Below are 25,817 nucleotides of genomic sequence, written 5' to 3' on the forward strand. Positions count from 1 at the left end.
CACATTGGTATGTATTCTCCAACAGCAAGAAATCGAGAGGAGGGCAGGTGTGTTACCATCCTCTTTGGCTGTGCTTTTCATAAATTCTGCTTCTCTCTTCCTTCTGGAAAGTCTTTGTTTTTCTTCCAGGCGCTGCTTCTCAGCATTTGCTTCATCCCACTTCCCTTCTTCCATGAGTCTCTGGTCGGGCCGCAATCGGCTGTCTGTGGGAGCAGTGCCAGCCTCCTCGGCATTGAGAGTCAGAGCAAGCTCTGAGAAGTAGTACATGTTTTCTGCATTCTTCCTAAAAGCAAAGGATGAGAAAGAAATAGGCTCATGCCAGAGCCCGGGCCCCAGCTAGTTATGGGGCCACAACTAAGCATGCTGCTGAGAGGACCAGGCTGCTGTGGGGATGGGCAGACGCACGAACCATGGCACCTCCCCCGAGTTAGGAGACCCGAGATGAACCATTCCTCCTCTTCCCCCAGCACCACTCAGGCCCAGTTTTCTGGGCTTGTGCTGCACTCAGGGGAAAGTAGAGAGACATTCGTTAGGAAAGAGGAAACATTCTATAAATGAAAATTCCTTATTCCTGTTTCCTCTGCCTTTCTTTTAACCTCTTTCTGAGATAATCTCAGCTCTTACTGCAGACCGAACATAGTAAATGATGACAGAAAAACGGCTTCTGTTTTAATTTATTTCCAAAGTCCTGTACATTATCTCAGGAAGCTTTACATTGGCGCTGGGCCTTTTGGCTAAATTGTTGACAAGTGGTGTGCATCTGTCTCCTCTCGCCACTTCTGCATAAATTTTTGCTCTAAATTATAGTTTTGCTCTAAACTACAGACGAATATCCACCTGAGCCACAATCCAAAGGACCTACAGAAAGTACCAAACATGGCTTGGCAGATATTGTTCGATTAGTTTGAACTTTCAGGATAAAGTATGCTATGACCCCAGCCACACAGTGACAACCTCTGGCAATCTCTCTGAAGGTTCCGATTTCTCTTGCTCAACTCCTCACATAATTCAGTGGGAAGCAAGGCAGACACGTCAGCACCGCTCCCAGGCTGAGGTCACAGAGCGTCTGGGCGGCACGCGTGCTGATACTCACGGTAAAGGGTTCCGCTGCCACAGCGTGACCCTGCTCTCCTCTGCCTCGTGGCTTCTCTGTCGAGCATCACCCCCGTTGTCCCCAGTCACGGGCTGTACTTTGAAACAGTCCATTTTCTCATCCCACGTCCCCAGCAGGACAAAGTGAACTTTTCCCGATTCATCTTTCACTTCCCCGGTCACCTACAAGGATGGGAAGCAGGGCTTTGGCATACGGACCACAGCCGCTGTGGGCTAGCTCACCTGGCTCTTCTGGAAACCAAAGTCCTAGTGCAAACACTAGGTCAGTCCTGTTCTGACAAACATTGCGGAGTCATCAAATTATTTACCTTCTCTTAGGCTGCCTAAAATACGCGAAGCATGAGTTGGAGGTTTCATCGTCATTGTGGTGCAGGGATTTTTGCTACAACAATACTCGGTAGGAAAAGGATCTGAGCAGTACTCAGAATTGCGGCATTTTCCTCTCCCCAGAGTGCAGAGAGAGCCACAGATTGAAAGCTCTCTCTCCCATCAAAATCCCTGGCCCTGCGGAGCAGTGCACACCCCCTGCCAGGCTCCCCGGCAGGGTCCCGGCGCCCAGGCCCTGTCCCTGGAATCCTTTGGTTAGACCCGCCCCCGTGTTTCCTGTTTGTCTCTCATTGCTCTTGACCTTTCTTACTTGCTCTTGATCTTTCTTACTTGTTGCTTTTCCCAGAAAGAAGAAAGATTTGGGGTAGTAATGCAGTATAGCCCCCTTTCTTGCTGACTTTATCCTTCACCTCTTCAGAGTTTTTTCTGAATCATCACATGTATATATATATGCAGACTACCTCCCGCCCGCCCTCCCTACCCGCCTGTCCATCCCAGCCCCAAAGGAGTAGGCTTTCTAAGGCGTACACACCAAAAGGACAAATCATAACTCCAACTTTCTTACCTTTCTTGCTATGTCCCGAGAAAAGTAGCTATAAGGAACAAATTTAAGTTTGCAACTGTCTCCTGTCTTGTGATTTATAATATCAATTTCACCAGACTATAAAATGAAAAGAATCATGGGTTAGTTTTATTAGACTCGATGACTTGAATATCTGCCAACCCCATGCCTCATAATTCTTACTTTTCAATCTTATATCCTAGCACTCCTTTGCTTAAGATTCAGGTCTTGGCCAACCTTGAGGTGCTATGGAATCCCTCTGTAACCTTGGTATCCCAACTTGGGATGAAGACCAAATGATGTTTTATCTAAAAATTGTGCCCTGGCTGGTGTGGCTCAGTGGATTGAGCTCGGGCCTGTGAACCAAAGGGTCACCAGTTTGATACCTAGTCAGGGCACATGCCTGGGTTGCGGGCCAGGTCCCCAGTGGGGGACACAAGCAACCACGCATTGATGTTTTTCTCCCCCTCTCTCTGCTTCCCTTCCCCTTTCTCTAAATTAATTTAAAAAGTAAAATCTTTAAAAATAAAAAAAATTTTGTCAAATGTTAGATAGCACAATTTGCTCTTCAGCACATATACTAATATTCACATAATAATTTACTTTCCAAACCACCTTTTCCTCCTACCTTCTGAATCCCAAACCACTCTTTTTTTTAAATAAAGATTTTATTTATTTATTTATTTATTTATTTATTTTTAGAGAGAGGGGAAGGGAAAGAGAAAGAGTGGGAGAGATACATCAATGTGTGGTTGCCGCTCATGTGTCCCCTACTGGGGACCTGGCCTGCAACCCAGGCATGTGCCCTGACTGGGAACCGAACCGGCAACCCTTTGCTTCACAGGGTCGTGCTCAATCCACTAAGCTACACCAGCCAGGGCCAAACCACTCTTTTTAAAAACAGACTTATTTACTCTATTAGAAAGAGGGGAAAGGAGGGAGAAAGGGAGAGAAACATCAATGTGAGAAACATTGATCAGCTGCCTCTTTTATGTGCCTGGACCGGGGACTGAACCCACAACCCAGGCACAAGCACAAACCAGGAATTGAACTGGCAACCTCTCACTTTGTGGGATGATACCCAATGAACTGAGACACACAGGTCAGTGCTAGAGTATTTTGTTAAATACTTTTCATGTCATTATCTCCAATGATAACTCTTTGAAGGACAATGTTTCATCAGACTTTGTGTCCCCAGGACCTGGTACTCTGCTTGGTAGTAAATGTCTAATGAATAATGGAAGGATGAAGAGTGGAAGCCGTGTTTACTATTTTTTTTATCCTAGGACCCTACAGTCCTAGTAGTCACTGAGGGTTGTAAGTTGGTCATTTATAAATACTAATTTAAGACACAAAACCTCGGGGAGGGCAGGGTGGGCTACTGCCTGAGGTGAGTCCCTTAGGAGAAACTCATAAGCCAGTGACAACAGCCTGGGGCTTCAGGAGCAGGTGGGGCACGTCTGCTCACCTGGTCTATCCACAGTTTGCCCACGATGATGTTGTGCACGGTTGTGGTCACCTTCTTCCAAGTGTAGTGGTGCTCGCTTTCATTGAAAATACAGTGGATGCTGCCTGGAAGCAGAGACAGGCACACAAATTAAGCCTAATATTTAAAGAAATGGCCATGTTAGCTAGAAATAACAATGGGCTGATTTCTTCTTTTCATAGTTCTTACTTTTAAATGGGAAACAATAAGTCAAAAAAAATTCATGACCTTTGTAAATGATGGAGGCACTGACTGAACTGTTTCACTCAATTTTAAAATTTATGAATAAAACATAACTAAGTGACAAACACGGAAAACAGCTCATCTAGAAAGCAACTGTGTACAACTGCAGAAATAAAAATGAAGCAAAAACCCCAACTTTTCTTCAACTGTGCCCACCATGCCTACTGCAAAATCCACAGGAGGAGGTCAGACCTGCCCCAACATGAAAAACATAAAATTGCATTGTGCAAAGCAGCATGCGTCGGTAGTTAATTCTGGGGCCAGGCCCTGTTTGTAGTAACCAGCTCGGTGACCTTAAGCAAACCACTTATCTAAGGGCCTTAACAATAAAAAAGGAGGAGTGGAGAGAGCCGTAACTTTGGAGTCAGACAGAACTGAATTAAGTACTGGCTCCGCCACTCATCAGCTGTATGGCCCTGTGTTATAGAATAAAGAATTGGTCTGCTCTTTGTCCATGGTTCTGGAGTAGAAACCTCGAAGTCCTTGGAACTTCCCAAGCGCCAGCAGTGTTTCTGTTATTCATGGGGGCCTTGAAAGTTTATGCCAAGGAGTCACCGCAGTGGGCCCTAGATAGCTTCGGCTAATGAGACGGTTCAGGATGAGGGCAGGCCAGAAAGACCAACCATGTAATTGGAGAGAAGGGGCTTTGAGTTACCTGATAAGGGCTGGACCTCCTCACCTCCTGGAAATAATATCCCTTCCCTCTAGGAGGGAAGGAAGCCTGGATATTGAGTTCAATCATGTGGTCAATGATTCAATCAATCATGCCTACATAATGAAATCCCAATAAAATCTCTGGACAATGGAAGTTGGCAGAGCTTCCTGGCTGGTGAACACACCATTCCATGGGGCAAGGGCATGGGAGGACCTTCCCAGACCTCACCCTGTGTGTGTCTCTATTTGGCTGGTCCTGATTTGTACCCTTTATAAAAAAACTGTAATAATGAGTGTAGCATTTTCCTGAGTCCTGTGAGTCATTCTAGCAAAATATTGAACCCGAAGGAGTTGTAGGTACCTCTGAATTTGTGTGCAGGTGGCCTGGGGACCTCCAAGCGTGTGGCTGGCATCTTAAGCGAGGGCAGACTTGTTGGAGACTGTGCTCTTAACCTATGTGGTTGCTATTAATCTGGGTAGTTAGCGTCAGAACTGCATTACAGCACTACACCCCGGGCAAGTGTTCAACTTTCCAAGGCCTTAGTTTTATCTATTCGTAAACTTGGGGTGACCACATCTTGTGCTGTATATGTCTGTTTATTCACACAGTAACATGCTCGAAACACAGTAGGCACTCAGATATAGTCCTCTCCTATTCCTTTGAGCTAATCTCCAATGAATACCAAACCAAAATCAATTAGTTGTTCGAACAGAAGTGACTGAAGAATCAAAATAATTAGAAATGTAAAGATATACATATTTATTATTTCAAATCATATATATACACATACGTATGTAAATATACCACATTTTGCCATGTACGAAGTGCACTTTTGCTCAAAGTTTTGAAGGAAAAATAAGGATGCGCATTGTACATGGGTATAACGATTACATACATGGGCGTAATAATCCCATGTACAGTGCACACAAACATGTGGGTGTGCATTATACATGGGAGCACATTAGACACAGCAAAATAAGGGGTGTGTGTGTGTGTGTGTATGGTCAATAATACAGTCAGTTCCAGTAATGGTATAACTGTAAGCTCCCCGCATGACCATTAGTGAAAAGGACACACTGTGGTTTAGGCGTGCCTTTTTTGCACAAAAGATTAAAGTTGCCGCGGGAGCTGCAGCTGTAGTGCTGCTGCTGATGACAACAACATTAACAACAATAACAGCAGCTCTGCTGAGAGCACTGCAGTGTACCAGACACCGTGCTAGCTTCTCTTCATACAGCACCTCATTAATCTTCACAGCCGCCTTCAAAACACATCTGTAATCTCTTGCTCAACACCTCCTCCACCCCCACTGCAGTCTACACCACCATCACCTGTCACTGGACTCTCCAGCACCACTTCTTTTTGGTGTTCCAGCTTCCACTTTTGCCCCCTTAAAGTCTCTCATCAAAACGATCTGTTTAAAACACAGCATACCAACTACCACACTGAGAAAACTCCCTCAACGACCTCCCACTGTACTGGGAATAAAGCCCCTGAACCCCTCCACGTCCCTGCCGGCTCACTCGGAACTAGCTGCTGTGGCCTCGCGGTTCTCAAACGCACTACGCCTGCCGCCCACTCAGGGCCTTTACCTCGGGCCTTCTGTCTGGCTGGAACAGTCTCCCTCAAATCAACTCTTGGCTGGTTTCGTCTTGTTCCTTGGGTCTCTGCTCAAATGTAACCTTTTCAGAGAGACTCTCCTTGACTATCCTCATCCAAGGAACGACACACACACTCGTTTTCCATTAACCCTATCTCAACTTTACTTTCTTCAAGGCCTACCACATACAGAATTAAATTATTTATATATTTACTTTTCTGTCTACTTAAGAAAAGGATGCAAGCTGAACGAGAGCACTGTGGCTTTTGTTCACCGCTGTGCCCACAGCACCTAGACTATTTTCTGGCATATAGTGACTCTCAAACATCTGTTGAGGCCTTAGCCGCAGGCACTATGATCCCCTATTGCTGCTGGAACCAGCTGCCACAACTTGGTGGCTTAAAACGACACAATTTATGCCCTGCAGTTCTGGAGATCAGCAGTGCCGGAAGGGCCGTGTTCCTTCCGCAGGCTCTAGGAGAGAAGCGGTTTCCCAGCCTTTCCAGCTCCTCGTGGTCACCCGTGTTCCCTGCGGTCCTTTCCCAGCACCACTCAAGTGTCTTGCTTCTGTTGTCACCGACTCTGATCTTCCACCCTCCCTCTTACAGCAACCCTCGTGATTATGCTGAGCTCAGAGAATAATCCAGGACTATCTCCCCAGCTTGAGATCCTTAGCTTAACCCCACCTACAAACTTCCTTATGTAAAGTGACATATTCATAGCTTCCAGACATTAGGATGTAGACATAAAATGAGGATATAAACCACATCCTCATTTACCAATGAGAACTCTGAGCTCTGAGAGGTCAAGTAATTTGCCCAAGGTCACACAGCTAGAGACTGCCAGAGCTGAAGTTTAAAATAAGGTCGGAACATCCGTGTAGCCCAACGCCATAACCCTATTTCCCACCCTGATGACCTGGTGTTCTACACAGAGTCCCTTCCAGCTCACTGGGATATGGAAAGGAAAGAATGTCCTATGACTGCCTTCTGCATATAATATTTGTGTTTTGAAAACCTGACATTAAGTTAAAGATGGGAAAGCAGGGTCATATGAATATATGAAGGAAAAGATAGCCGCTTCCAGATGGTGTAGTAAGGACGTCCCTACATCTGCTCCTCAACAAAATCAACAAGAACACTAGCAGAAAGTACCAGAATGAACTTTTCAGAACTCTGGAAATTAACCAAAGGCTTACAATGATTTAAGAAGCATGTATTCAGGAGAAATGATTGAATCTCAGTAAGAAAAACAAGCTTTGGGGCAGGCATTTTAACCTGCTCTATTCCCGCCCTCCTACTGCCGACTTGCCAGTGGCCTTGAAACCCAGCAAGCAGCCTAGCAAACACTTCTGGGCAAGCACGGACTTCCCCACACTTCACCAGCAAGTACGGACTCCCCCAAAGTCCCATTTTCAAAGAACTGTCACTACCTGACCTGCGGGGTGGCTCCTTGTAAACTCCCACTCACAAGGCTCACCTCTATTTGACCTGACTCAGCACCTGGTCACTTCTCACAGCCTTTTCCCTGGGGTGATTACCAAATCCATCAGTGGCAAACGACAGTTTAACACAGCTGCTGCCTGAGGTGGTGATAACAGTCGGAGCAGTTGAAGAAACATAGGCCAGAAATTCCCCAAATGTGACAAACACCTTAATCTACACATCCAAGAAGCTCAATGAACTCCAAGTAGGATAAACTCAAAGAGCACCACACCGAAATCCATCATAATCAAACTATTCAAAGACAAGGACCAGGAGAATCTTGAAAGCAGCAAGAGGAAGCGATGCATTGCACATAAATGACCCTCAACGAGACTATCAGAGACTATGGTGGCCAGAAGGTGGTGGGATAACAAAGTCAAAATGCTGGGGGGAAAAAGACTGTTAAATCAATAATTCTATATTCAGCAAACCTGTTCTTCATAAGCAAAAGTGAACATAAGACATTCCCAGAGAAATGAAACTTAAGAGAATGCAGAGCTAGCGGATCTGTCCTCCAAGAAATACTAAATCCTTCAGGCTGAAATGAAGGGATACTAGACAGTAACTTAAGTGTACATTAAGAAATAAAGAGACCAAAAAAAAACACCCCTGCAATGAAACTACATAAACATAATATATTTTTTTGCTTGCAATTCTTTTTCTCTCCTGTATGAGTTAAAAGAAAACTGCATAAAGCAACAGTTACAAAACTATGTTGGTAGAATTATAGTGTAAAAATTATGAAAATAAAAGCATAAAGGAGGGGAATGGTAATAGATCCATATACTTGGCAAAGTTTTTGTACACAGTTGAAATTAAATTGGTATGAATCTGCATTAGATTGTTGGAAGTTCATTGTAACTCCCAGGATCAAAATATTTTCACAAAACCACTATGAAAGTACCTCTTAAAAATACAGTCAAAGAGAAAACAAGGGAACCAAAACGATAAACTAAAGAAATCCACTTACCGCAAAGGAAGGCACTAATGGAAGAACAGAGGAGCCAAAAAGACGTAGGATGCACAGGAAGCAAACACGAAACAGCAGATGCAGGCCCTACCCAACCAGCAATTACAGCAAATGTACATGGACTGAACACTCTTACCAAAAAACTTAGAAACTGGAAGAATGGACAAAATACATGAGGGGGACTTTTTGACTAAAGTATCGCTCAGGGCCAAATTCAAGGTCCCCGGAGCCCAGCAGTGTCAGTTACACAGAGATCAACAGGCTGAATGGTTGCTTCATTCATATTCTCAAACTGTGACTCTTCTTGGGCTAGGGAACTCCAGAAGTATAAAGCAATGTTCTCATTTTAAAAAACTTCTTTTTTAAATAGATTTTATTTATTTATCTTTAGAGGGGAAGGGAAGGAGAGAGGGAGAGAAATATCAATGTATGGTTGCCTCTCATGTGTCCCCTGCTGGGAACTGGCCTGCAACCCAGGCATGTGCCCTGACTGGGAATCGAACCGCGATTGTGTGGTTCGCAGGCCTGCGCTCAATCCACTGAGCTACACCAGCCAGGGCTAAGAAAAAGTTCTTATTTAAATGTATCTCTTTAAACTTCAAGGTTATAGCCTAGTTCCAATACCCTGGTACTTAGTGAGAAAATTCATGGTCTTTACCATTTTACAAACTTCAATCGTATTTTCTGGAAACATTCTTTTTTCCAGATTGCAAGAATTCTAAACTGTTTAGTCTATTTTACAGGGAGACTCAGACCCCCTGCCACCACCTCAAAAAACCCCTATCTGCCAAAGAAGGAGCTCCTACCCTTCGAGATAGCTCAGGTGGAACTGGAGAATATTATGCTAAGTGAAATAAGCCAAGTGGTGAGGGTCAAACACCATATGATCTCACCCATAAGTGGAACCTAATCAACAAAATAAACAAACAAGCAAAATATAACCAGAGACATGGAAATAAAGAACAAACTGACAGTGCCCAGAGGGGAGGGTAGAGGGAGATAATGGGGGTGAGGGAGACGGTCAAGGAACTTGTGTAAAGGACCTATGGACATGGACAAGGACAAGGACAAGGACAAGGACAAGGACAAGGAGGAGGATTGAATGTGGGAGTGGGGAGAGGGCAGGGGAGAACAATAGGGACAACTGTAATTGAACAACAATAAAAAAACTTTTTTTAAAATAGCATCTATCTGCCTATTCAGTCACAACCCTATTCATATATCTTTCTTCAGTGACATCTTTTGGTCTGACAGTGTCTCCTCTGGGAGTTGGGCGCCACTGCAAATGTGAAAACTTCACCGCATGACTCTCCTTCCAAGTCACTGATCCAAAAGTATTAAATATAGCCATCCCCGGGGCTAATGTCTGGAAATCCCACTCTATACTTTTCTGTTCAGTTTCCTGTCACTGGGTCAATTCTTCATTCAAGTTCCTTATAAAGGCTGAGATCTGGGTGTTGTTCACTTACATTCCCATGCTTGTTACACAGAGGTAGCCATATCTAATAGACAACACATCCTAGTGACCTGAATCCTCAAATAACCACAAGAATGGAATCCCATCAAAGACATTTTTTTAACTATAAAAAATTAGATCTACCAACTAGACCATGTTCATATGGTTACCCCTCAGAGAATTCCAGATTAATCAATCAAATTATAACATAGAGCACATCACTGGTAAAAGAAGTTTATTGCTACTTTTCAAAGATAGATACAACCCTCCCTAGAATTAAATATACTCTGTCTCTTTACAGACCTGTAGGTGGCCCCGGATGCCCTAGTTATGAAAATTAGGTACGCAGATCCCAGGCGTTTACCACTCCTAACTTAATACTTTTGAAATTATTAACTTCAAAGATAATTAAGCCCTGGCTGGTATGTCTCAGTGGATTGAGTGTGGGCCTGGGAACCAAAGGGTCACAAGTTCGATTCCCAGTCAGGGCACATGCCTGGGTTGCGGGCCAGGTCCCCAGTGGGGGCCATGTAAGAGGTAACCACAGATTGATGTTTCTTTCCCTCTCTTTCTCCCTCCCTTCCCCTCTCTTTAAAAATAAATAAGTAAAATATTTTTTTTAAAGATAATTTAGCAATGAGAACATTTTTAAAGGTCTTCAGTAAAGATCAAGACCAAAATCACTTGGTCTCCTTCTCAAAGAAGACCTCAGAGCCTTTTGCGTTTTAACCATGAAGTGACAGAATTAACGCTCCAGTTTCTTCTCTCCTTTTGTGATTACACACAGCCCTGGATTTGTTTTGGCTGACTTCTAGTTCGCACTCTCCCCGTTATATTTTGTGTCTCTGAGAGAACTCTATGAAAGACGACTACAGTGCCATAAGCAAGCCCTGCAGCTAGGCCCCCTGACCGGCCAGAGCCAGGAGATGGAGAGCCGCAGGGCCTCAGGTAGTTACTGTCTCTTGAGAGCTGCTCGGTTTCCATCGGCTTCGTGCTGCTTTGCCTACGGACCAGCATTCACCCTCCGTCCACAAACGCCCCGACGCGGCTGCTCTCACTTCACAGAGCGCTGAGAATCTCTGCTGCACGTTGCGAACAATCTCACATCCCTCACAGCACAGGCACTTCCCTATCTAACATCACAGAGTAGGGTTCCTATTCCCAGGCCTGGTCTCTTTGTTCTTGCTGCACAACTAACTTGTAATCCATTAAGATCTTTTAAAATAAAGTTTCATTTTACCTGGGGTTCGGCAGTTACATAAATAATACCTAACCCGTCTGGTAGAGGAAGAGAGAGGGGAAAAAGGAGGAGAAGGGGGAGGGGTAGCTGAGAAACCTAACCTCTTAGTCACAAGAGTTTTGATTTACAGAGAACCTGACTGCTAGGGTAATGGGAGAAACACCAGTTAAGAGAGAGAAATATTTTTTGACATGTTAGAATTTATATTTTTAAATAGCACTTAAAGATGCATTAAATAGAGCTAAGAAGACAAAAAATATGACTGGATGGGTCCTTAGGGTCTCGTGCCTTCTCATTCATCCTACAGCTGAGAAGTTAAATGACTCGCACAAAGCCAACTAGTCAAGTTCAGCGCCCAAACCAGACTTCCGGTCTCCTGACCCCTAAACCAGGGCCCTCCCCGACCGTGCCAGAGAACTTGTTGTTCCAGGAGCACCAACTCTTACAGAGACGGCGGCCTTACCTAGGGGCATGATGGAGAGGTATTTGCCTCGAAACTTGCTGGTGATTTTGATTTCCTGACGCAACGTCCAGCCATTGATGGACTCGGCATGGTGTGCAGCAGCGGGGGGATGATGACTCACCTTGAAGAAACCAGTGGTTCAAATTCAGAAGGAAGACGGGAGAAGGAAAAGGTGCTGCCCAGTAACTGGTGAGCACCTGAAATTCATACTTGGCATTTTTACACCCACAGCAGGGTGGAAGCCCTGAAGGAAAAGAAGGCAGGGTGGGATGACGGGGACTGGAAATCTGGCAAACACGACACCCGAGGGTGGAGAGAGCAACGCAAAATATCAAGCCTTTCTCCAAAAAGGAAATGTGTCACGGTCCTGAGGCACCTTTACCTGCTCACAGAGGGATCGGTACCCATTCTCCTCTACTCGGTCCAGCTCGAAGGTCTCCCCAAGGAGTGGGTTGAATGGCTTGCTGGTACGGAAGACAGTAGTGGAGTAGGAGGACACGGTGAAAGCTGCAACATAACAGAGCTGTTCTAGAGAGTTCTTACATTTTGCAGCTTGGTCTAAGAGCTCATGGTATTCCAGATCTTCAGTAAGGCGCTGAAGCATGGATAAGGGCTCATTAAAGTTCACCTGTCAGAAAGAAAACAGATATAAAAACTTTGCCCACACATCTGTAAGAGACAGTTTCATTTTCCTGCAGGTGGAGAAACATGTTGAGTTGTCACAATGATAACGCAAACTGCTGGTAAGAGAAGTGGCCTTTGCCCAGTAGAGCAGCTCTGAGCTCTAAGCTGCCGGCAATCCCTTCTCCCAGGCCCACTGTTCACGTCAGTGACTGGCTCACATCACTGTCTTCATTTACATCACTCACTATAAGCTCTTCATTCATCACTGCTCGTGCAAAGCCATCAATACCTCACACACAGGAGACCGTCATCAAATAGGTATTGAATGAACAAATCAAAGAGGAAATATATTTCAGCACAAGTATACCCAGAGAGAAAGGTTGGTATTTAGCATGCTTGAGGAAAGAACGGGTAGTAACTTTTAAGTGCAGGCATGCCCTGGATAGTGCAATGAAGACATCACAAGTTCGCTTTCACTCCTGGACTAGATGACCACGAAGTGTCAGTTCTGTTCTACACCAGGCCAGGATTCTGACTTCTCAGCTCTGAGACTGGACAGGTGTCATTTGGGACCTGGGCTGCTTTTAATGGGAACTAAGAGGGGGCTGTGAATGTTTCCCCCTTTCAAATTTTAAAGCCAACTTAGGGTTCTCACCCACTGAACATCCCCTGCTTCTCCCCAGCAGAAGCTGTTCATTTATTCGTTCATTCATTAGTTCCTCCCACCAATATTCACGGAGCCCTCCTGTGTGCCAGGGCCTACACTACTCACTGGGTGCAGAGAAGTGGACAGAAGACATGTCGTCTCCCCAGTCTCCCCCTTAAAAACAAGTTACCTTCTAAATTGACTAGAATTTAAGATAACATTAGTATTTTTAAAAATGCTATTTTTTAAAAAAAGAGCTAACTTAATCCGTAATACAGCTGAATACACCCAGATCTCACTAGCCTAAATTTTGAATCCAGAGAACAGAGGAAGGAAAAAAAAAATTTCCTTTCTAGTGGAAGGAGCTAGACTAAAGCAACATTTCAGTTAAACAAACCAAACAAAAACAACACTTTTCTTTCCTATGGTCCACCTCCTTTTTCCCCCGCATCTTTGTCTAGTGTCCTACCTGCCAAGCCCCGAGCCACCCTCATATTTACTGTCCTCCCAATTATAAAATATTTTATAATTTCCACTATGACAAATTTTAAAAGCCAAGTCTGAAGGAAAAATTTACTTGAAATGCCATCAGCCAATGATAACCATTAGTAACATTATGTTTGTTTATTAGCATTTGTACAATTCTAATAATATACTAGAGCCTGCTTCTTCTCTGAGGAATATACCAAGCATTTCTCCGTGAAAATTTCCCAAAGAACACAGAGCCACAGGACCAACACCCGAGTCCTCCTCTTACAGACGTAGGATCCACCCTCCCTCAACCAAAAGAGTGCACCACTCCCTCAAACCACCTCCCCGGCCCCAAGAGAACAGCACTGTGACCAGGAACGGCACACTGAGAGGGGCAAAAGACCGGTAAGACTTGAGCGATTGTTTTTTTTTCCAGAGGATGCTTGTTAACTACGCCAACAAAATTTCTCATTGGCAGAATTTTAGGTGACGTGAAGTAATATTTCCAGACATTCTGAGAAAAACTGGGGATGGGTGGTATCGTCTCCTAGTGGCCAGAAGACACAGCAGCACTGCCGCATTGCATCCTTACGCCACCACGGCTCTTCACACCTACACACAACTGACCCCCAACTGTTCCTGGAGCCAGTTTCTCTAAAAGTGCCCAGATTTTCATATTGGTCGTTTTATCACTCTGAGGCCTAATAGGGGAACAAATGAACCTGTGAATTTACAGTGGAGGGAATCAGGGAGACAGTGACACAGCTGACGGAGAGTTGGGCAGCCCAAAAAGACAGGCTAGAGGTTTGCATCAGCAGGAAGCCACAGCCACTGGGAAGCTGAAGGCACAGACAGCAGCAGTGGTACTACCTGACCTAAAGGCCACAGGCATCTGGCAGAAGCTAGAACCCCTGTAAGTACCCTGGGGTCCCCCCCACTGTAAACTCCTACTGGCACCTTGCACTGGTGGAGCCCGGCCAGATGCCAGCAGACACGGAAGCCGGAGAAACAACCTAGAGCTCCCAGCTGTCCTGTGACACAGCACAGGGCAGGGAAGGGCAAGGTCTAGACCTGGAGGCAAACAGGTGCTGGACTGCACATTCCCAGTGGCAGAGTCAACAAGGAACTAACGGTAAAGGAGGACAGAGAGGTCACCTACTCTCAGAAGCTGTTTCTAAGCAAGATCTGCATTCCCAAGGCTGCAAAGACCTGCCTTTCCAGCCCACCTCCCACGGCACTTCCTTCAGGACACCAGGCAAGTGGGACATCTTTCAGGCCCTAGTGAACCAAGTACGGTGCGCTTACTCAGGGCCTTTTCTGGAGGTCAACATTTTTTAAACAGAAATCTTACACGCTTACATATAAATCTATTGGTTTTCCAAGACCCAATTAACTGATTGCCTCAGCATTTGCTGAATGGTGTGTGTATGTGCCAGGCCCTGGTGAAGAATCGAGGTTATAAAACCAATGAGACAATCTCTGCCCATGAGGAACTCAGTCTGTGATCACTGGTCCACAAGCCCCAGTAATCTCTTGCTCAACAAGTGGGGTGTGAGAATGCCTTCTGTAATTCTGTGCGCACCTGGCTGTGTGCAGAACCTACGGCCCCCTCCACTCCCCAGTCTTCCTTCCTTCTATAAGAGGCAGGACTCCGCATTTTTAACTGGGTGGTGCCACCAAACATAGACGTCTTCATTGCCAACCTCTTTCCCAGCTAGCTGTGGCCATGTGATAACCAAGACCTGGACAAACAGATCAAAGTGAAAGGGTTTATGCAATTCCAGGAAGCACACCCTTCTTCTCTTTCCTTCCTGCCAACTGGGATGAGACCCTGATTGCCCAAATGTGAGCAGCCATCACGACCTAGAAACTGAGGCCACAGGCAGCAGACGGAGAGGACAGAAAAGACCTGGTCTGGACACTGCAGAGTCCAGCCCCGAGCCACCTCCTTCTGGACTCTATCGTGAGAATGAGGGAGCTAGTATTTGTTTAAGGCGGGGTTGGCTGGGCTCTCTTGGTCAAGGCTAGAAAGTAAACATTTAGGCTTTAGGGCTGTCAGGACTCTGTCACAACCATTCACCTCTGCTCCTGTGGAACGAAAGCAGCCCTAATAGGCAATCCAAATGAGCACCACTGTGTTCCAATAAAACTTTATGGACACTAACATCTAAATTTCATATAATTCTCATGATATGAAATATTCTCCTGTTGTTTTTTCCAAGCATTTAAAAATACAAAAGCAATCATATAATATTAACCAATATCACTCCAATACATTTAAAATAAAACACAGACAAGCTACTGCTAGCTTGCAGGCTGCACAGATAGTGGCCATATTTGCCCAAGGCTCACAGTCTGCTGACCCCTGGTTTAAACCAATATGTTTCAAATTTGTTCTTTATTTGTTATATGCCCTCACTCGAGGACATTTTTTCATTGCTTTTAGAGAGACAGAAGGGAGGGGGAGAGAGAAACATCTATGTCGATCAGCTGCCCTCTGGCATGCACCCGGACCGTGCCAGAGGTGCACAGGAATCGAATCTCCAAACTTTTGGTTTATGGGATGATGCTCCAACTCACTGAGCCACACCAAGCAGGGCTGAATTTTTTCTTTCTATTAAACTCATACCTAACCGACATGCTGTTACACCACCAGGCAGATAACAAGTGCTCAGTGAATGCCTGTGGGATGAACAAGCAAGTGCTATCCATTTCCCAGACATAAACGCTGGATTTACTAGTGCACAGGAGAGAGAAGGCCTCACCCTGCCGGGATGCAGGGATGAAGCCGTGCCGAAAGCGACAATACTACAGCTGAATCCTGACAGAAAGGGTATTCAGCAAAAGAAAAGTGGCCAGGGTGGGTGGGGAGCTGCCGAAATCCCCAGCAGCAAGAGCAGTGCGTGCAATGCCCTGAGGGAAGAGACAAGCCGCCTCTGAGCACCTGAGGGGGGACTGCAGCAGAACGCCAGAGTGTGCGGACACAGCCTTGTCCTCCAAGGGGAAGCACCGAGCCCAGGCAGGAATTGGCCTACTCTCAAAGCCATAAAGACCTGGTAAAGGGTTTTAAGCTAAGAAGTGACACAACTACATTTTCAATTTTGAGAAGATCACTTTAGCAACAGGGCGGACAGAGGGGAAGAGGGCATGACTGCAGGCAGGGAGGTCAGCCCAGACACCGTCTTCATCATGGCCCTGATCCTCACCTTCTTGGTTGGAATGAATTGTGGCTTTTTTGTTTTTTAAAAGTTTATTTATTTATTTTTAGAGGAAGGGAGAGGGAGAAAGAGAGGGAGAAAAATATCAATGTGTGGTTGCCTCTTGTGCACCCCCCTACTTGACTGCAACTCAGGCATGTGCCCTAACTGGGAATCAAATGGCAACTCTTTGCTTCGCAATCCAGCCCTCCATCCACTGAGCCACACCAGCCAGGGTGGAATGCATTGTTTTTGCTTCTGTGCTCCCCAAACCTTTATACATACAGTACTTCAAACAACACTACCCTATCATAAAAAATAATGCTTTTTATCTGTTTTCACGCCTGACTCCTTTAAACTACACACTCCTTGAGAATAGAAACTGTTATCTTTGCCTGGCAAAGAAATCTGCCGGTCTAGAAATCTGCTCTTAAGCAAACTGCTGAACAGATGATTCGCGGTGATCTGAGAACATACCAGATCCACAGCCCAAATAACAGCAGGTAATTTTAAGGGACAGATACAACTCTAAGGGCAACCAACACCATGCCACAACCGGCCACACCAGTGGGTGGGGCCATCACGGCAGCACTCTCCCCTGGGGGGCTGGGGTCCCTCTCGGCAGCAGCCGGGGCGTGCGCGAACCTCACCGGCATGGGGATCTTGGAGAGTTCCTTTCCGATGCAGTTCTTCATGATGCTCCACAAATTGAGGCTGTAGTTTGGCTTCTGTGGTATATGAGTTCTCTTTACCTTCTTGGTCTCTTCCAGCTGATACTTGTACTGAGAACAAACACAGAGCCATTCAATCTCCCGAAAAGAACAGAAAACCTGGTATTTATAACCTTCCCTCCCTGCCTCCTGAAACAAAAAATTCCAGCACTTTCTGTTTCTCTAAGTGCTTTACAAACAAGTCCTCGGGAATCACACTCCAAGTCCCTCACTTCAGATAAGTCCCAAGTAAGACTAACCTGTTCGTCAAGGCTGATGTCGCTGCTGGCTCCACTGATGTTGCTGTCAGTACGTCTGCACGGACGGGAAGTACATGAGAATTAGAACAAAGAGCAGCACTAGACCTTGGTCCTTGCCACGTCTTCATAAGGCGGAATGCTAAGCATAGTGCACAAACTTATTAATGGGTGATCGAAAGACACTTAGAGTAAAATACGTATGAATTTAAACATCTCTGGACAATCTGTTCTGGTAAAAAAGCTACCGGTTCTCCACTTACTTACGAGACAGGGCCTAGATCTCAGTAAACACTGCCGGCCTTTGGAAGGTCGGATACGTTCGTTCTGGTGGAGAGTCAAAGATAACTTACTTGTGGCCCAAATTTACAGGCGTGGCGATAATCTCAGGCGCATCGAAAAATTCATTCTCATCATCCTCATCGCTCATGTCTCCTTTGCCAGAGCAGCACCGATCTATAAGGGGAAAGGCCTTATTCACTCACCTTGGCCACATTTACCAAACCTGGCAGGCTCACTTCACTCTAATCACAAACACGGCAACAAATGGTAGAAGACAGTGGAAAAGTCGGAAGACCTAAGCGGCTCCAATGATCGCATTTCCCACGAGTCACTGCTTCTGGGGAATCTGGAGTTCCTCTACCAGTGTCTTACCTTTACTGGAACCTACACTGTCAGGAGTGTTTGCCGGCAGCACCGTGGCCCCTCGGAAGGCCCTCTCCAGGTGGTTGTGCTGTTTTGCCAGCTGCTCCAGGGTCTCCTCCAGCCGGATACGCTGGTCTCTTTCATACTGTAGCGACTTCTGCCATTTTTTACTATGGGTCTGGGCTAACGTAAGGAAATCTCTGCAGGCCTGTAGGGGAAAAGAGTTAACATGTGTCACATCAACTCAACTAGTCAGAAATACCCCTCAGGCCTCTTTCAGCCCATTAAGGAACCTTATTCTGGGAACTTGAACACACAGATTCCAATGAAAGACTTTCCCTGCCATCATCCCACAGTATCAGGGACAGCCAGCTTCCTGAAGAGATGAAGGTCAACTCCAGAAAAAAAATGAGCATGGTTTGTCACGGTTCTTTTATATTTTCCTGGTCATGAGGATCAATCAAATGCCAGGTGAGCAGTAAACCTAGACAAAGTATTTGTGGCAACATCACAAAGGGCAGCTATGTGAACTACACCGAGAGGAAAAAAAAATCTACCCATTGAAATAGAGGAAAAACAGTAGATGACGGCTTTCAATAAATTCTTGACTAAACTCAACTCCCCTAGAGCTCAGGAATTCAGACACTGAGAACACTGAGACACTGAGAAGCTGCACTGAGTTAGACCAAATATGGGAACACGTAATTTTTGTTTTGGCCATTAAGAAACAACTGATGTTAAAAATTAGAAGCCTACCTGAGGAATCAAAGAAAGGCACTGGAGACAAAACACCAATCGGATCACATCAGTCCCCCCACGGGCTCCCTAACTACCCGTTATAAACACAAGGGCCTTTCACGGCGGGGCCACCACCTGCCTGACATCCTCCCCTCCAGGCTCCTGCACCTTCCCATGGAACCGCACCGCGCCGCTCACCATTTCCTGGGCTGTCGGGTTCCTTTCAGGCCTTCCTGTAACAGCACATGTTACTCGCTCTGCCTGGGATGCCCTTTCCTGCTGCTTTTCTCTCCTTGTCCAAGACCTCGTCACTGTTTAGTGTCGATGGCAAACGTTATTCTTCTGTGACACTTCCCTCCAAGTCTCTTCCCTACATTTCCACAGCACTTGGTGCATACTTCTGTTCTACACCAGCCACAGCAATGTCATGACTGTTATCTGTCTCTCCATATGGATCATAAGCAATATGAAGACACAATTCATATTAATTCATATCTTAGTGGCTTTGTACATAGTAGGAGCCTGATAACGTTTGCTTAATAAATAAATGAAAAAATGAAGCAATGTAATCTTCAAATTCAACACCCTGTTCTAGAGGAGCTATAAGGTAAATAAAATATCTACACCCATGGTTTCAACTCCTGCCAGCAGGCTAACGATTACAAAATCAATAATTCCAGCTCTGTGCTCACCAGGCTTCAGACCGGAATATCCAGTTACCTATTCAGTGGCTCAAGATAATCTCGAAATCTGTGGGTCCCAACCCGAACTCCCCAGGCTCCCTCCCTGACTCTGCCTCTCCCTTCGGAGGGCCCCGTGGCACAGCAGTTCCAGGGCCCCCCACCTGCCCCAAACAGAAAACCAAGGAGAATCCTTGCTTCTGAGTCTTGAGTCCCTCTCTACATCCAATGATCAAGTCCTATGGATTCTTCTTTAATATTTCTGGAATCTGCATGCTTCTTTATTTTAAAAAAAAAATTACTGATTTTAGAAAGGAAGAGAGAGTGGGAGAGGCTGAGAGACAGATTTGTTGTTCCACGTATTTCAACATGCATTGGCTGATTACTATAGTGCCCTGATCAGGATCAAACCCACAGCCTTGGCCTATGGGGATGGCACTCTAACCAACAGGGCTACAGGCGCACGCTCCGCTCCGTCCTCCATGCTCAGAGGCAGGCGCACGCTCCGCTCCGTCCTCCATGCTCAGAGGCAGGCGCACGCTCCGCTCCGTCCTCCATGCTCAGAGGCAGTACAGAGTACATACGCTGGAGCGGCACTGTCAGAACTCCAATCACCGCTCCACCCTACTGTCTAGCTATGGAATTCTAGGCAAGTAACATAACCTCTCTGTGCTTCATTCTCCTCATCTGTAAACAGAGTGTGATGATAATAATTACCTCAAAGAGTTGTTGCTTTACATGTAAAGCATTTAGAACCACCTGGGCTTATAGAAAACATTCAGTAAGGTGTTGGCTATTATATTAAGGCTGCACCAAAACTGATCTTATCCTCTTTAAAGGTGTGCCTACCAAACCCATTACATAGGATCTGCACCCCATCGCCTCCTCACACTTAATTTTTTTCCAGTCTCATCCCCAGTAGTGACTACGTTGCTCCACTAAGAGCCAGTCACCGAACTCTGGAAGAGAGGAAGAAATCCACATACACCACCTCTACCTGGATCAACTCTTCTCCCTCACCTCCCTTTAATGACATTGATCACAACGAAAATTTAGTGAGAGACAATTACATGTCAGGCACTTTGCTGGACACCTGGTGAGCAGCTTACCAGTATCGTCACCATTCACACAAAAGAAACTGAGGTCACAGAGGAAGCAGGCTGCCCCAGGCTGTACAGACGGTTACCTGCAGCCCCCAGACTTCAGGGTCCCAGGCTCTATATTCCTTTTTTTTTTTTGGAGGAAGGCTCTCTCTGCTCTTCCAGAATTTAGTTGAATTCTAAATTCTCCTAGTCTGCGCTAAACCATACGTGCCATTCCCTAGCAGCCATGCTGTTCCCGCCATGCACTCAGCACAGACCGCATGACCTCCGCATGACCTCTACTTCCCTGTCCCTCCCACCAGAGAGCTATCTCCCTGAGGGCAGGGACTGCCCCCACATCTGTTTCACGTGTCCTAGCAAAGTACCTAGAGCACAGACAGTGCGAAACAGATATTCCGATTAGCAAATGGACACTGGCTGTGTCAAGCTTACTCCTCTGATTAGACTCACTGTGGTAGTAAAGAAAAGCTAGGTTCTAAGAAACTGAATAAAATATATACTTCCTTTGATATAAGTCCCCCTTTAGAGATGTGGTGTGCCAGGATAGTAATTTCTAACACGCACATTATGCTTAAGACCTAGCCGCCATCACCTAAAAGGTAGAAAGGAAACAAGACAGAGATGAAAAAAGAAAACAAAATGAATTTTAAGCTACACCAGTTATGAAAAAGGTACAGGCAGTGCACGAAGGGAGACGAGAATAAGACACAACTTTCCTCTGACACCCAAGGAATCATTCCCTTTGACACAAACTCTGGACCCTCACAATTTGGAGAAGAACTGCCCCAAGGACTAAAATGAGCACAGTTTCCAGAGTAAAGTCCAAACTAAAGTTTCAGTTTCATGAGAAAATTTTCAATGACGAGGTGCTTTATTTAGCAAATTTTTCATATAGCAGAGGAAAAACTGTCATGGAGCAAGATATTCACCTGAGAGGGATAAAAGACATTATTCACTACTGACAAATTGACCTGTGTGATCTGTGAGGTTTCCCTGATCACAAGAGGACCAGAAAAGCAGGCACGACCACTAAGAGGTGCCACAGTTTGGAAAAAGGGCGCACGACCAGACAGGAGAAACCCAGCACAGTGCCGATGAGCAGAGGAGTCCTGGACACAGCTGAGGTCCCCCAGTGCNTCATGGAGCAAGATATTCACCTGAGAGGGATAAAAGACATTATTCACTACTGACAAATTGACCTGTGTGATCTGTGAGGTTTCCCTGATCACAAGAGGACCAGAAAAGCAGGCACGGCCACAGTTTGGAAAAAGGGCGCACGACCAGACAGGAGAAACCCAGCACAGTGCCGATGAGCAGAGGAGTCCTGGACACAGCTGAGGTCCCCCAGTGCACAAGACCCCGGGTCTGTTCTATCTGCTGTGCAAGGTCCACACTTCAGAAAATGATATGAAAAGAAAGGTGATCACAACGTTTTGTAAGGAACAAAGGTTTTAAATGAGCACAATAATTCACTTTCCCCTTGGTCACAGGGAAGACCTCCAATCTCTCGGAGCCACGAAAGCCACAGTAGCTCTAAGCAAATGCCTTATTATCACTCCCTAACACGGGAAAATCTGGCCCTAGTGAAGGAATTCCAACTCATTTAATAAGATGAGAAAAAAAACCAAACCCCACACAAGCCCTTTCTCAGAGAGTTCCCTTCTCACTCATGTTACGAAATGTCCTCTAGGGTTCTCGTGTAGAAGCTGCTAAAACAACCTGCCAGGTGAGAACTAGTCACCAGTAGAAGACAAACAGCATTTCAAACCATGCATTCACTTCATCTCAACCACCCAGGACCTGAAATACATCGCTAATGCCAGTGGTGCTCTGGCTTTACTCGGAGTCTTGCCGCCAACCAACGCCAACCACCCAGACGGAAGTCACAGGAGGCGGAGGCACTGGCCCCTTCTTTCTAAACAGAAGGTATCCAAAGCTGGGCGTTTTGTCCCGCCACTCAAAGTTACCCCTGGAAGCAAGGAGTAAAGATGGGAATACCGGCAACTAGTACTACAAGGTTCTCACCAGTACTTGTTCCAGCCCCTGTTCACCACACTGTAGGCCACATGCATTAACACGTAGGGATCAGACTGTAACTTAAAAGCTCAAAGAATTGACAGTGGAAAGGACCCATGAGATCTTTTAGTTCTAACAGACACAGTTAGCTCACAATAAATAAAACCACAACCCAGAGAGGCTAGAGGATGCAATGCTCACCAGCAGAACTTGCTCCCTGGCTGGAGCAGTGTCCTCCTGAGATTTGAGCAGAACGTGAAAGTCAATCCATCTGTGCACTCCATTCTATTTCGTGCAACAAATAATGTAACTTAAATCCTGAGCAGCAAAGCAGGATCTGATGCTCTGTGCTTTATCAATACAATTCTCCAGCATTTGGGAAAATTACATTTTGAAAGAGGGAAAGAATCACAAAGCAACATGGACAGTCTGCACTTACATTGATCATGGCATTGGATGTGATCCTAAAGAGAGTGGCCCGTTCGTTGACCTGCTTAATCTTCTCATTGCTCTCGGCGGGCAACCTCAGGGACTCCAGCTCACTGAGGGAGCGCTGCAGCGCCGTGCCATGCTTGGCTATCAGGTCGTTGCACGTGCTCAGGTCCTCCACTTTGCTGGTCAGAGTCCGCAGGGTATTCTGCAGCTCTGTCTTGTCAGTTTGTGAGACAGACTCTTCATCTCCTGACTCATCTGCAGAAGCAAAAGGTAAGTTGCATGATTCCAGGCCCGGGAGCGAGAGCCTAAACCTGCCAGGTCTGCCCATGACCAAACTTTTGCTTCTCCTACTGTGTGTTCTGACCAACCAACAGCTTGCCGGTACCAGACAGCTTCTCTCCAGTGTGGTCCACAGCCCACCTGTATCACAAACACTGGAGTTCTTATAGGTGTGGACTCTCTGGCCCCACTCCCCAAGTTTGATTTGGCTGGTGTGAGGTAAGGCCTAGAAACCTGCATTTTGAATAAGCTGCCTGGTAATTCTGATAGGCACTGAAGTTTCAGAACCCAGAGGACAGGAGGGAGAATCTAAATGGCTCCTGGGGTTAGGTATGAATTATGAGCCTTTAAACTCTCGAGTGAGGGTTCCAATCCGGTCCCAGCTGATTATCACTGCAAACTCACTGTCACTTGTTGGGTGATCAGTGGGCCTCCTGTGAGATGGGTTGAGAACCACAGCCTGGCTCCTTGTAAACCAAGTCCCCATCACCAAAAGACTCGGTAACTCATGGTTTTTGAAGATGAGAAGACCACCCATTTGTTTATCTTTTCTGACATGACAGCCACCACCGCACTGAAAGTAAAGCAAGGTCTTCTGTTAAATGACTCTCCAGTAAGAAGTCATGCAGACAGCTGTGCTGCACGTCTCGCTCCCAATTTGGTACTTAACACTTTGGTGGCTGCAAAGTGCTTTTCCAGCAGTGTCACTTCCTTTGGGGGCGCTAACATCGGCCCGAAAATCAAAACAAAGGAAATAAGGAAACACCTGATCTAGCTGCTAGACAGAGAGGCAAGGCCAAAGTGAAAATATAACCTGTTACCGAAAACTTTACAAAGCAGTGAATTTTCCTCTCACTGCTTAACAGATACTACATATGGCACGGGAAATGACAGGGCATAGGCAAAGCAACAGATGCCCTAGCCAGAGAGACTCAGTTGGTTGGGGTCACTCTGCAAACCAGAAGGTCACTGGTTTGATTCCCTGCAGGGCACATGCCGGCTCAGTCCCCAGTCGGGGTGTGTGCAGAAGGCAGCCAATCAATGCATCTCTCTCACATGCATGTTTCTCTCTCTCCCTCCCTTCCCCTCTCTCTAAAAAACAAAACAAAACAAAACAAAACACCCCACTATCACCAACAGATGAACAAAAGTCAGCAGGTAACCATCTTGGTCAGCTCAAAGTGAACAAGCTCAGTATGAGTAAACTATCGACAACTGAGGGGGGGGTGGTGGGAATCCTACCATTTTCCTCAAAGAAAAATCTAAACATAATTAGAGTACTCTTTTTTTGTGAAACAAAGATAGCAAAATGAAGATTTTTTTTCATAGAAAACATCATATACAATGTTTTCAGCAGTCTACAAAGATTGTTTCAACTCAACTAACAGTTAAGTAAGATATCAGGAGAAAATAAAAAAGTAAGAATAGATCCAAATTGCAAGCTGTAATAATCCTAGGACTGATTTAGCAATAAAATAATTTATTTGTCAAAATGTTAAGGTAGTCAATTGGCATTAAAAGCCAAAAGGACAACTGTTTATGCCTGTAGGACGCAAGCCTCACCCTCAGCCCTACTGACATTCGGGGCCAGACAGCTCTTTGCTGGGTGGCTGTCCTTTGCCTTGCAGGAGGTTTGGCGGCCTCCCTGGCCTCTACTCACTACATGCCAAGAGCACCACCACCTTCGGCCAGCACCAGAAAAATGGCTCCAGACATTGCCAAATGTCCCCTGCAAGGCAGAACTGCCCTCAGTAAGAAATCATCATTCCAGGAGAAATACTGCATGAGGAGAAGCCCAGACATCTAGGAGACAGTTGATAATTAAATGACCATGAGTGATAAAATTGGATTTGTGCGGAAGACAAGCAAATGGAAGTTTTCCAGACATAATGTTCTCTGCTCCCTACCTGATTCTGCCAGCATCTTCACAGCCTTGGCCTTGGCCAGTTCCAGGGCCGTCACCCAGCGCTGGCGCTCCACTTCTGAGCTGGCCTTCAGATGGTAGGTCTGAGCACCCCCATTGGAGATCATGAAGTTGCAGGAGTCCTCCACAGTGATATTGGCTGTGGCCAGGTTAATGGTACCACGGCAGGTATGTCTCATTTCTGCCTTTGACCTACAACAAGGAGGCAAAGACACGCTAAGTGGGAAGTGGATGGGTGGTTCCTCTTTGATCACGTCCCATTTCTTTTCATAACTCTAAGCCTTTCGGAAATATAGCACTGGTAGGAACAAGCAAGTCCTAGTATTTCCCTCCAACGAGTCCCTAAATTCAAGAGACAATTAGGAGAAATTTCCTTTCAGAGCCTACGTGTTGTTTCTGAGTCAGACTGTATTGATCTGCTGTTCCTATCACCCTCGGCTTTTTTTAAGAAAAAGGCTTCGCTGAAGTACAATGACAAACTATAAATTCAGCA

At 45.8% G+C, this 25,817-nt stretch overlaps 1 protein-coding gene across 1 annotated transcript in view; it reads right to left on the minus strand.

The window, feature by feature from the left end:
- The window catches only part of OSBP (oxysterol binding protein), a 32,624-nt gene that overhangs the window by 1,231 nt on the left and 5,576 nt on the right, over positions 1-25,817 (minus strand). The window contains exons 2-13 of the mRNA XM_037060463.1: positions 25,308-25,516; positions 23,126-23,376; positions 18,159-18,357; positions 17,858-17,960; positions 17,508-17,562; positions 17,188-17,319; positions 11,982-12,227; positions 11,600-11,720; positions 3,471-3,574; positions 2,006-2,101; positions 1,094-1,275; positions 57-283 (exon numbers count right to left, since the gene is read on the minus strand). Coding sequence (XP_036916358.1) covers positions 57-283; positions 1,094-1,275; positions 2,006-2,101; positions 3,471-3,574; positions 11,600-11,720; positions 11,982-12,227; positions 17,188-17,319; positions 17,508-17,562; positions 17,858-17,960; positions 18,159-18,357; positions 23,126-23,376; positions 25,308-25,516 — 1,925 coding nt within the window. The remainder of the gene's footprint in view (positions 1-56; positions 284-1,093; positions 1,276-2,005; positions 2,102-3,470; positions 3,575-11,599; positions 11,721-11,981; positions 12,228-17,187; positions 17,320-17,507; positions 17,563-17,857; positions 17,961-18,158; positions 18,358-23,125; positions 23,377-25,307; positions 25,517-25,817) is intronic.

Source organism: Sturnira hondurensis, unplaced genomic scaffold (genome assembly GCF_014824575.4).
Source record: "Sturnira hondurensis isolate 20B ecotype Veracruz unplaced genomic scaffold, ASM1482457v3 Scaffold0011880, whole genome shotgun sequence".
NCBI lineage: Eukaryota > Metazoa > Chordata > Mammalia > Chiroptera > Phyllostomidae > Sturnira > Sturnira hondurensis.